The 13,426-nt window shown below is 36.2% G+C and overlaps 1 protein-coding gene across 4 annotated transcripts in view; it reads right to left on the reverse strand.

Moving 5' to 3' along the window:
* Nucleotides 1–1,454: 1,454 nt before the first annotated feature.
* Rpgr (retinitis pigmentosa GTPase regulator) overlaps nucleotides 1,455–13,426 on the reverse strand; it is a 57,433-nt gene continuing 45,461 nt past the window's right edge. For 3 of the 4 annotated variants that reach the window (XM_045141000.1, XM_045140999.1, XM_045141002.1), the window contains 4 exons: nucleotides 10,909–11,088; nucleotides 8,998–9,055; nucleotides 5,773–5,864; nucleotides 1,455–1,758 (listed from right to left, as the gene is read on the reverse strand). In XM_045141000.1, coding sequence (XP_044996935.1) covers nucleotides 1,555–1,758; nucleotides 5,773–5,864; nucleotides 8,998–9,055; nucleotides 10,909–11,088 — 534 coding nt within the window. In that variant the 3' untranslated portion in view covers nucleotides 1,455–1,554. The remainder of the gene's footprint in view (nucleotides 1,759–5,772; nucleotides 5,865–8,997; nucleotides 9,056–10,908; nucleotides 11,089–13,426) is intronic. The other variant, XM_045141001.1, reaches the window with a different exon arrangement.

The following is a 13,426-nucleotide window of genomic DNA, read 5'->3' on the forward strand; positions in this document are numbered from 1 at the left end:
TAGGAGGATTGCTTTGAGTTCAAAGGTAGCCTAAGAGTGCATAGTGAATTTCTGGTTAGCTTTGGCTATAGTGAAACCCTACCTTAAAAGAAAAAAAAAGGGGGGTGGGTGGGGAGAAAGATGTGAGAGAATCCAAGGCATTTCCAGGATTACATCTGGGATTCTTAAACTTCATTCTTGGTAATATAAAGCTCAATTTTTCTGACAATAAGTTCAGATTCATTTGTTTGAGATTACAAGTATTATGATGGGCCAGATGTTCTGCCTTGGGACACCAGAAAGAATGCTAACTCTTTTGAAAGTAAGTGGTCTGGATGCAGAATAAATTTTTCTGTTCTTCAAAGTTGACTTGATTCCCTCTGAATTAATGAATTTGGTAACTTACCTGGTTCTACGGAGTACAACAAATGCAAGAAAGAATGGGTCATTGGATTTGCAACATGGCTTGTTTTGTGGAAATGGTAACTAGATGATTTGAGGTAGGCTTGCTGGGACTCCTTGCATTGAGGCCCAGGGGAGCCATGAGGATGAACTGTGGGTTACAGTGGAGACTACAGGAGATATCAAGATTATGGGACAACTGCCAAGAGCTGCTGGATAGGGATAGATTGTTCCCTAGGCTGAAAGCAGCCAAGCTAGAATGATAGAACTGGAAATCCAAAGACTGTCAGTGTTGAGAGATGTCAGACTTGGAGTTATGGAAGTTGATGTTTGCTGTTTGTTTTAGAACTTATATTAGTTAAATCTTTCCTTGTTATGCCCAATGTCATGTTTTTTCAGTGTGAATGTTTACTCTGTGCTTTTATGTTTTTTTTTTTTTTTTTTTTGGTTTGTTTGATTAACAGCGCATAGTTAAATAGACCTTAGATTATGGGGATGTTTGAACAGTATTAGGATTGATTAAAAAATATGGTGACTTTTAAAGTTGGACTGAATGCATTGCAGTTTATATCATGCATGGTTATTAGTTTATGTGACTGTCAGGCTTTGCAAGCAAGCACCTTTAACCACTGAGCAATCTCCCCAGCCTTCTTTTGATATATTCAAGTTGTACTTTTTGTCTCCACTATATCAATGAATAAGTCCAAGTATAACATCCATTTTAACAGCAGAATCAACTAAATTAATTAATAAAAAATAAAGTAGGCTCCTTACAATTTTGTCTGTTTTTAAAAACGGCAAATACATTAAAAACTGTTACAGTGTTTTGAGATTGTGAAATATCTTATGAAATTATAAAGAAATAAAATGGTTTAGCAAAATCGATGAACTATGTTAAGTCCATTTTCAAGTATAAAAATATACTGTTTTATGTAACACTGAACAGTCAAGGCCAGAACACCTCAAGAAGAGTTGGAGATATATGAATTTAAAATTGCTTCTTAAGCACAAAAGCATAAATAAATATCAAACTGGTCATACTGCTCAAAACAAAGCAAACATATTAACTCATATCTTTAAAAGTGTTATTAGAAAATTTCCTTCAAAAGTCTTAACATTTTTTAAGTACAAAGTACAAATATTTTCAGTGACCATGAAAACATAAACATACATTTATAGTATTGTACAGGATTTTGATTTTCCCTCCATATTTGGTGAAGTGTCCCGAAGAATTTGACCCTTGTGGTTCTGGTTGTTGTCTGTCTTATCACTTTGTAAGGCTATTTGATCTCCTATTGGCTTTATCTCTGGGAGTGGATCATTGGTATTCTGCATCATTTTCAGACCTGTCAATGATATCCGATTAAAGAAGGAGATCTAGTAAAAACACACAAACAAAAAAATTTCATTTCAGTAAATAAGACAATCACTGGCAATATAGGGATATAATTGTTAATAGCTATATGCATGATTTCATTATATTTTTACAAGGTACTATACATTCAATGGTATTTCATTAGCACATCGTGCAGTCATGACTCTACTCCCTAAATGAAGACCTTTTAGAATCTAACCTTCAATACCATTGGCATCTAATATTGGTGTGCTTCTTCAAAGTAAAAAGAAAGAGTATTTCACTTTAGGTTATAAAGGGAAAAAAGAAAACTTGAACATAATTTATTGTTAACGTTAAAATATAATAAGTATGGGTCATTCTGAGAGTATATCTGCCATCCTTGTGTATCATAACAGAGAATTTCTGTTGTGATATTCTAAAGGAGGATATATTGTTGAGATCAGAACTTTAGACAAAAAGTTAATTTTGGCCAAATGAAGGCTGTGAGTCCTGTGGGTCTGAGTAGGCAGTAGCATAGATTGAGCTGCTACTCAGGGGAGGCCAAAGCTGAGGATATGTAGAATATAGATAAGATGAGAAGATGAAAGTAACCCAAATATTACTGGAAGGCACAAAGCAGAGTATCAGAAGATAAACTGATGAACAAAGTATGGCAGAGAGAGAAGGGACAGCAATGAAGATGGGGATTTATGTGAAAAATCTGGGAAAATAATGCAACTGTGAGAAGACAGAGGAGGAGAATATAAGAATGATTTTGCCAACAGGGCCACATGCTGGAGCTAGTGAGTAAAATGATGATGAAAGTTTCATCTGAGTTATTAGACCTTTTTCTCTCTTTAAACAGAGAAATTAGGGTTATTTAAAGAGCAATAATATAAATAATGCTTTGAATGAGATGCCAAAACTCTGCTCCTCCCACAAAAAATAACCAGGAAACCAAAACTAGATTAGATAAAAATGGTGCTAATAACCATATCTCTCATCTTTTGGCTTAAAATGGGAGAGCTAAAGTAAAACATTTAACCTGTAGAGAGTTCTAGGAGGCCAGACAGATGGCTCAGCAGGGAAAAGCACTTGCTAGGACCAGATTCCATTCTCTGGTACCCACATAAAGCCAGATGTAAAAAGTGGCACATGCATCTGGAGTTCATTTGCAGTGGTAAGAGGCTCTACCCTGCCAGGTAGGTGGCGCATGCCTTTAATCCCAGCACTTGAGAGGCCGAGGTAGGAGGATCATTGTGACTTTAAAGCTACCCTGATATTACAGGGTGAATTCCAGGTCAACCTGGGCATTTTAGAGTGAGACCCTACTTCAAAAAAAAAAAATAAACAAAATGTAAATAATATAATCATTGAGTAGGTCAAAGAGCAGAGTAATTTTAGCAAAAGGAATGATGAAGTCAATAAAAGTCATGAAATTACTCAACAGCATTATTATTTTATTAGTTTTGTACTCAGTGAATACAGTCAAGTTGGTACCATTGTTAGGCTCATCCATGTCCTACCCCCTCCCCTTGGCCCCTCCTTGTTGAGGTATATGGGTCATGCATTGTGGAGTTAGCCTACAGTTAAGGGTAAGAGAAATGTCTCTGCGCATCATGATCCAAGAAGTGGCTTTGACATTCTTTCCACCCCCTCTTCCACAAAATTTCCCTGAGCCATGTTGGGTTAATTTTTGGTCTGCTTCAGTGATGAGGTGTTGGGGGCCTCTGGGTCTCTGGATATCTGATTTGGTAGGAGATGATTGTTCTCTCAACAGTATTATTGACTTATATGAAATAATAATTGATACTAGAAGACATGGCTAACAACAAAAAGTTCTACATTATATTCTTAGACACAATATTCAAATATAAAATAGCTGGTAATTTAAAAAATATGAATTTTCAGATTCAAGAGTGATAATAAATTTCAAGAAAATCAAAATACAGAATTTGCATCTATTCATATTATAGTGACCAGAAACATATCAAAGACAATCTTAAAAGTCAGCCAGAGAGAAATGACAGATTATATACAAAGTTATCAGTAATTATACAGAAGTAGCATTTGCTTTTCAGTGCCAGGGTAGGACCCAGGGCACTTCAAGCATGCTAGGCAGTTGTTCTTCACCAGAACCTTAGAGGGAACACCTGAATCACAAGGCTCTGGAGAGGGTATGATGAGACTGACTTTAATCTTCTCCTATTTCTGTTTGTTTCTGTTTTTCCCCCCTCCCTCTCTCTCTCTTTCTCCTTCCCTCCCTCCCTCGCTCTTCTCTCTCATCTCTCTGTCTTTTTTATACCACATATCTTTTTCTTCCTTCTCTTCTTGGGTGCTGACATATAACTCCTGGTACTAGCAGTTGGATATCATCCACAGTGAGCTTTTTAAAAATATTTTATTTATTTATTTATGAGAGAGAAAGAGACAGAGAGAAAGAGAGAATGGGCACACCAGGGACTCTAGCCACTGCATATGAACTCCAGACACATGTGCCCCCTTGTGCATCTGGCTTACATGGGTCATGGGGAATTGAATCTGAATCCTTAGGCTTTTCAGGCAAATGCTGTAACCTGCTAAGCCATTTCCCCAGTTCCCCACAATGGGCTTTTGATCAGAGAGACCTAAAAGGTTTCCCAAAAGAAGACAGATTTGTTAAAGTGCTTGATAACCCACCATAGGTTAGTGGTACAACCCTACTGCTGAAGACACTATACTTCGTACCATACTGTTGGCACGTAACATGAAGTGACATGGCTGGTAGCTGGAAGGGGGTCAGTGCCCAGACAGTGTGTCTACTGCCGGAAGGTCCTATATGAATGGCTGGGGGAAGATGACCAATATCTATCCAAGCAATGCGTGGTCTAACCTACTTAGTAGCAAACAACCTGATGTGATGCTCACACAAGTGCAATAGTGGCACACAGCCATGGTGGGAAACCAACTGCTCTCGATTTGGTTAACTGAGCTGGTCAGTGGAATGGAACCCACAGCTGGATCTGGGAAACAAGTCAGAACCATATCAAAAAATGAGCCTGCTCTCCAATATCAAGCTCCCACCAATAGTGGGCTTCAAGTGACCTACATCTATTAAACTCTCACTAAAAAATAATGGTTATCACATTTATTTGTTGCTAACTTTACTCTCTATTGGAAAATCTGCTTCTCTTTTTCAGATCAATGCAGATTCCAAGGAGAGAACCACTCCATCATACCTCAAAAGGGCCCCAGATGAAACTAAGAGTAATTGGGGAAACATGTAAGAATACTGTTTTCTTGGTGAACCTGGAACCAGCACAATGGTGAAGGAGATCAACACAGAGAACAATCAACCCCTACCAAATTAGATATCCAGAGACATGGAGGCTCCCAAGATCTCAACACTGAAGCAGACCTAAAATGAACCCAACATGGCTCAGGGAAATTTGTGGAAGAGGGAGCAGAAAGAATGTCAGAGCCACACATTGGGTCATGACACACAGAGACATTTCCTCCTACCAAAAATTGAAGGCGAACCCCACAATGCATGACCCATATACCCCAAAAAGGAGGGTCCCTGTGGAGGAGGAAGGACAGGGAAGAGGCTAACAATGATACCAACTTGACTGTATTCAGAGTACAATAATAAAAAAGTAACATAAATCCATATAAAATGCATAGAAGCAAAACAATTAAAACACTGTGTAAAATAAACAGAAAATGATGATAAGACCGAAATTATTCTAAGGTTCTGGTATTATTTGAAAATGACAGGAATGTCCATTTATTCCAGATTTTAGATGTACATGTGAAACCTGTAAAATTTCAAATTTCAACAAGTACCATTTAAAACACAAGTAAAAGGAGGGGATAAAAAGATTTAGTAGGCCAATACTAACCAAAACAAGCTACATTACTAAACATGTGAAACATCATCTAAAAAGGCTTTGCATAATTTTGAGTCATAAAACTCACATTAAGGAAGTTAAATAATGTGGATTACCATATGAAAAGTAGAAGGTGAATACAAAACTTTGGTCTTAATATTAAATTGCAAAATTCATTTCACTTACCTTTTTGGTTTTTTTTACATCTTTGCTTTGTGTTAATTCATTAACTTCCAAAATTTCTGAAGAATTCTTCTTTGCACGATCAAGCATGTGTCCTACAGTTGGATACATTTGCAAAGATTAGTCCTGGGAAAATGACTCATTGGGCAAATCACTTGCTGCATAAGCATGAGGACCTAAGTATGATCCCCATCACCCACACAAAGTGCCAGGCATGGAAGTGTACTCCTGTAATTCCAGGTCTGGGGAGGCAGAGACAGGAGTATCCCTGGAGATTTCTGGCTAGCTAGTCTAGCTGAATTGCTGAGTTCCAAGTTCAGTAAGAGAAGCTATCTCAAAACAAGAAGGTGGGGAGCAACAGAGAAAGACACCCAGCACTGATATCTGGCTTTAACATAAGAGTATACACATGTACATGGATACCTGATCCTACACACAAACATGCATATATACATATATACATACCACACACAAGTAAAAAAGACAGAAAATATTATTCTCACTAAAGGCCTGATTTTTTCAGTGAAACTCTATCCACTGTGACCTGTGAGGTGATTCACAAAAAGCTTACTATATTTCCTGCCAAACAGCGTGAGTTGTGGTTAAATTCTCACAAGAACCTGACCAACATGGAACCCAATGAATGATCAGTATCCAGATATTTCCTATTATAAATGTAATAGTAAATGACAGAGAAGATTTCTGTTAAAGATATGTTGCCTAAACCTACAGAATGGGAAAAAATCTTCACCAGGTATATATCTGATAGAGAATTAATATCTAGGATATACAAAGAACTCAAAAAGTTAAATAATAAGGAATCAAACAAGCCAATCAAAAAAAAATGGGCTATGGAGCTAAATAGAGCATTCTCAAAGGAAGAAATACGAATGGCATATAAGCATCTAAAAAACTGTTCTACGTCACTAGTCATCAGGAAAATGCAGATTAAAACTACATTGAGATACCATCTCACTCCTGTCAGATTGGCCACCATCATGAAAACAAATGATCATAAATGTTGGTGGGGATGTGGAAAAAGAGGAATCCTTCTACACTGCCGGTGGGAATGCAATCTGGTCCAACCGTTGTGGAAATCAGTGTGGAGGTTCCTAAAACAGCTAAAGATTGATCTACCATATGACCCAGCTATAGCACTCCTAGGCATATACCCTAAGGACTCATCTCATTTCCTTAGAAGTACGTGCTCAACCATGTTTATTGCTGCTCAATTTATAATAGCTGGGAAATGGAACCAGCCTAGATGTCCCTCAACAGATGAGTGGATAATGAAGATGTGGCATATTTATACAATGGAGTTCTACTCAGCAGTAAAGAAAAATGAAGTTATGAAATTTGCAGAAAAATTGATGGATCTGGAAAGGATTATACTAAGTGAGGTAATCCAGGCCCAGAAAGCCAAGTGCCACATGTTCTCTCTCATATGTGAATCCTAGCTACAGATGATTGGGCTTCTGCGTGAAAATGAAAATACTTACTAGCAGAGTTAAAAAGGAGACATAAAGGGAAGAGAAAGGAAGGGAGGAGGGTACTGAATAGGTTGATATTGTATATATGTAAGTACAATGAATGTGATGGGGAGGTAATATTATGGAGAATGGAATTTCAAAGGGGAAAGTGTGAGGAGGAGGGAGGGAATTACCATGGGATTTTTTTTATAATCATGGAAAATGCTAATAAAATTTTTTTTAAAAAGTTAACGTTAAAAAAAATACGTTGACTATTACACTAACTTTGTTTTGATTTTTTGTGCTCATTCATATGGAAATGATATTTATAGTTTTTTTCAAACTAAGCCATATTATATAATTAAATAATGAACTTTAAAAGTATACTTATGAAGCATTCATCTATATTTAATTTCTTTCTTTACAGTAATGACTATATTCTAAAAAGACCTAAAGATGACAAATACTTTAGCACTTTTCTTAAAATATTCTAAATCTGGGCTGGAGAAATGGCATAGCAGTTAAGGTGCTTGTCTGTGAAGCCTAAGGATCCAGGTCCAACTCTCCATGTCCCACATAAGCCAGATGCTCAAGGTGGCACATGCATCTGGAGTTCATCTGCAATGACTAGAGGCCCTGGCATGCCCATTTATTTCTCTCTCTCTCTCTCTCTCTCTCTCTTTCTAGTAAATAAGTAAAGATAAATCTCTTAAAATATTCTAAATCTTTCAATAGGAGTTATAAGGAAAAAAAGGGTTTGGAAAATTATTCCTTCCTCTGCTTAAGAATAGATCACAAAGTCTTTACTATGGATAATTATTTACTTATGTATGTACATGTGTGTGTGTATGCATGTATGTATGATACCAAGCATGTGACAGTCTAAGGAGGAGAACAGGATGTTTTTCTTCTCTTTTACCCCTGCTTGAGACAGGTACTCCCCGCCCCTTTTTTTTCATTCTGCTACAAGTGTGCCCATCTGGTTAGTCTGCAAACTTCTGGATTTTCCTGGCTCTGCTTCCCATTCAATAGAGGCATTAGGATCACAGATGCAGATGCAACTTTGCATCCAGTTTTATATGGGTTCTGGGGGATTGAACTCAGGTATGTAAGATTTTGAGAAAATGTCTTTCGTGGATGAGTCATCCTCACCCACTTTTATTTACTTTTGAGGCGTTGGAGATCAATCCTAAGGCCTTGACTGTATAAAGCACCACTGAACTACATCCTCAGTTACTTTTAATGAAAACATGGTAAACAGTACACTATGAAATGGTGGCGTCAAAACATAATGTAGGAGTCTTGCAGCAAAACCAGAGTTGATCTGCATCTAAAAGAATACAGGCACAGAAGGCAACCACAGTCTTCTCTAATGTGTGGTATCTGTTCCTATGCTAATAGTTAGAATGAGGAAGGATTTTTATTTAATGCTTGTGGTACAATCAAAGACACAGGTCTGGGCCCTGATGGGGCTCCAGACTTGCTCAGCCATCCTAACTTGGGCAAAGAAGAAACTAGTGCTCACCAGAGATATAAACTGAGATTTGGAGCAGAAGCTCAAGTTAATGACACTTGTTGCATAAAGGAAGAAACAGGTAGTTTTAGTCTGTCCTAAATCCCATGAAGAAGTTGTGATAGTTATACATGGTAAGATTTAACTCAAGGTCACATAATTCATAATCCACAGCTTGCTATAACACTTAAAGTTATAAACATCTAACCTTAAAGATGTTATTTTCAAAGACAAATGTGCTCATACCTTTTGGGTTTTCATTATATTCAGAGAGAGCCTGTTGCACTATGGCCATTCTTTCTTCCTATAAACAGTAAAGAAACAGTAAGTCAAAACACAAATTTTAAACAGGGTGTTGCAGTTACTCTCACTGCTGTAACAAAAATCGAACTAGAAGCAGCTTATCAGAAGAAAGGGTTTATTTTAGGGCTATAGATTCACTATAGACTCACTTCCACAGATCCATACCAGAGAAACACCATGAACAGTAAGCAAACACAAACAGCCAAAGCTCAAACCTGTCTCTCTATACCCAGAAGGCTGGACTACAAGACCTGCTCCCAATGACACATCCTCCAGCAAGCTGCTAGAGGCTTAAGTAGGAAACTTAACCTTAATAAAAAATCTCTGAGGCTATGGGGGATATATATTCACATTCAAACCACCACACAGGGTTCCAGATCTTGTTTCTAATTAAGTGAAATAAGCACTCACTTTGTTGGGCACCTGTGAAATGGAATGCCTTATGTGTTCAGTGATGCTAATGTCCTCATAACTTAAAATTGTAAGCTTGGTACTTAGGAGACAGAGGCAAGAGGATCTCCACAGCCTGATCTACATACCAAGTTCCAAGACTACATAGTGAGACCCTGTTTCAGAAGAATAAATAAACTAAAAGTTATATGAGTTTACAAAACTGTTATGAGTCAAGAATTCTCCATGATTAATGACTACTAAATAATGGTTTTCTTAGCATTTTACAGTCTGAAGCATTTAATGATTTCTTTGATAAAAAATACTAATGCTTTTTAACCTACATTCATAAACAATTTCAACAAAGAATCACCTTCCCTTTCTGAAAGAAAACAATAACAATTTTTTTTCTCAGTGAGAGGAAAGTCTTGAAAACAGAAGGACTAAAGGTAGAGAATGACCTCCACAGTGCAATAACATTTAAATTAAAAATACAGGCACACTGTCAAGTGTAGTGGTGCATGCCCTGCAATCTTAGGGATGTGGAAGCAGGAGAATAAAACGTTCAAGGTCATCCTTGGCCATATAGCAAGTGTAAGGCCAGCATGAGATATATGAAAGTTTGTCTTACAGAAAAAATGAAAAAAATACATGAACACAAAATTAGCACATGCCTTTAAAATATATATTCAAATAAAAATTGAAGTGTTTTAGTAGTTTTCTATGTTAGAGAAAAACAATGAGTTTGAATAAAAAAGAACATTGTACACAGTAGAATGAACATTACATTAACTAGAAGCAATAACTCAATGTTTTTTTAGTGTGAGAGGTCTCAAAAGTGAACATGAATATAATTCTGGGTTTCAGAATTTTACATCTGTAAAATTAATCCAGAGTACTGTTAACAACCCTAACTTCAAACCTATTGACACTCTCCTACTCAGAACACTCCCATGTCAAGCTACCAAATAGATCCTTTGTTTAAACACTCTTAATTCCCTTTCCAGATGATCCAGATACTGTGCTTTCTCAGTCATCTCCTGTGTCTTTGAAGACTTGATTACAAACTCAAATACTGGTATGATCAACTTTACTTTGTACATATACATTTATATACATGTAGGTTTATATGCATATAAACATCCCATTTCTGCCACCAGAACAAAGGCTCATAACTTTGCATCTTTAACATTTCAAAGTCAGATGCCCAACTTTCTGGTTCAATTCCCAACAATATACCATCTTGACCCATATCAGCTGACATACCCTCATATGGGGAGTATAATGCTGCCAAGCAACGTATGCGAAAAGTGTGCTAGAGACAAGTCATCCTCGACTCATACATTAGCCAAACTTTTTCTGGCACATGATTGAAGTCATTCATAGAGAAACCTCTGCCCTCTACAATCTTCCCCCTGCTTTCTCTTAGGCAGTTTCTCAGGACATTAGCACCTATCATCATACCTTGTCAATGACTTTAGTTGAAAAATCTGTGAAAATTTGTGGCCTCTCTGTTTTATGAGAGTCATCTTCAAGTACATTTTCATTTCCTACAGTTTCATTCTTGGCTTCCAGATTTTTGTCACTAAATTGTTCATCCATGTCTCCTGGTTTTGCTATTTCCACTTCTGAAAGTTTATGATCCTGTGACAAGATTGATCATAAAAGTAAGATTTTACTTTAAAAATATATATTGGATATTGCTATTATAATTTACACCAAACCATATTTTAAAGTCACATTTAGAAGCTAAATAAATAAAATACTGTATAATCGATGCTGAACATCAAGGTATTCTCTTACCAAGGATTTTATTCAGGCTGCTCTATTTTACTTCCTAGGATTCCCAAAATTCTATTAGGAACTATGGTAAGGATAAACTGGAAAAAAAGGTACATTTTCTTCACTGTCTCTAAAGAGTGCTCTTAAACTTGAGAGAAAAACTTTCTATTTATTATTGGATTATACCATAAAAGTATCTATGTATTATGTTCCTTTTCTAAAACACAGGAGATTTAGAATCCTTATAGAGGTATAATTCACTGATATTTACAACAGACAGGTATAACTATTTACATTCCAGGAAAAATATAAAGGCTATAGGCAGTTTAAATGCTTTGATCTTGTTCATTAAAAGCAAAGGAAAGCTGACAATGGGGGCACATGCTTGTAATCCAGGTATTTAGGAGATTAAGACCTCAGAAGGTTAGTCAACTTGAGATGAGCCTGACCTACAATGTGATCACTAGACCAACCTAGGCTACAGAGAGATTAAGAAAAAACATGGAAGGGAAAATCAGCCAGAAACATAACTTGGTTCACTGGCTACCAGCTAATCCAAATTATAAAACACTTTGTCTACAGATTTGATAAACTATGTAATACTTTTTTAGTACATGCTGAAATATTATTGTTTGCTTTTATTTTATTTAGTTGGAGTTATGTAGAGTTAACCTGGAGGTAGCTAGTATTTGCTAATGACTTCTAAACTTTATTTTATGTATGATTTCTGACTAAGTGATTTAGATTGTATATCATACTTACCAAGATGTGCACAAAATATAGCAAACGTTATCAGAGTTAACTTCATTTTGAAAGGAAAATGGAAGACTTGTGGGTGATACATATATTCATATATAAGTAATTAAAAGGCTAACTAGAAAGAACAATCTGCTGAGACACAGAATTTCTGTCTGCTACTGTTTTAGGCACTCAGTGAGCTCTGTTCCAAGCATAGTCCTCATATGGATACAGTGCCTGATCTAGTATTTGGGTCAACTCTAATATGGCTCATTAACTGAGGCTTTAATGTAATCAGAGAACATCATACTATTATAAGAACAAGTTTGGAGTTTATTAACTTATTTTTAGAAATAAGCAAAACATACACATCTTTAATTAACTACAATTATACTCAATATCTAAAATATGTAACAATGGAAAATACAATAGAAAATTGTATTTTTCACTAAAATTCATATCATCTATAGTACTTTGAACTTGCTAAGCACATTTACAAGTATTCTACATGTATCTGAACAACTACTTTAAACCACAGAAAGCACTTACCTTCAAACTCAAATAATTTAGGAGAAATTGGCAGAATACTGTCATTTTATAAAAAGAAAGGGTAAAGTTTAAGTATTCTTGGAAATAGAACCATATAGATGTAAAGAGCTAGTCTGGGATAGTCAATATGATCTTATTTTAGGACTTCAGTAAAAAAGGAATGGGACCCTTGTTTCACTGGCCAAAGTGAGCCTTTGGTCTAACCTAGGGCAACACTTAAAAAATTATTAGTGGGAATATGAAGGAACACAATGTTCCTTGTGAGGTTTTAGTTTGTTTAAGAATATAAGCCAGGCGTGATGGCACATGCCTTTAATCCCAGCACTCTGGAGGCAGAGGTAGGAGGATTGCCGAGAGTTCAAGGCTACCCTGAGACTAAGACTAAATAGTGAATTCCAGGTCAGCCTGAGCCAGAGTGAGACCCTACCTCGAAAAACCAAAAAAAAAAAAAAAAAAAAAAAAAAAAAAAAAGAATATAATTACAGGGCTAGGTTTATAGCTCATTGGTATTGCATTTGCTTACCATGCTTGAGACTATGAAAAAATTACATTGCATTCTTTAGGCTTACAGCATAGTAGTTACAATAGTTATCCTGGAGAAGGGGATAAGAGATTAGAAAAGGGTTATAGAAGAGCTTTTGAGACAATACTATTTCTCCTATTTCTCCTTGTTTTAGTGAGGATTTGAGATGAGTGTTTTCATTTAAACAACATGTTGAGCTATATATGTATAAGATATATACTTTTCTACATTTTAAAAGTAATAAGCCCTCAAAGCCCCAATACCATAAAATTTAGTGCTATAATTCTGTATTCAGGACAAGCTTCATCATATAGGACAGAGAACATTTTCAAAGTAATTCATTAGGGCATATAAGTCTGGCTATGTTATATCAGACAATATATGTATGTA

This window comes from Jaculus jaculus, chromosome X, assembly GCF_020740685.1.
Source record: "Jaculus jaculus isolate mJacJac1 chromosome X, mJacJac1.mat.Y.cur, whole genome shotgun sequence".
Classification (NCBI taxonomy): Eukaryota; Metazoa; Chordata; class Mammalia; order Rodentia; family Dipodidae; genus Jaculus; species Jaculus jaculus.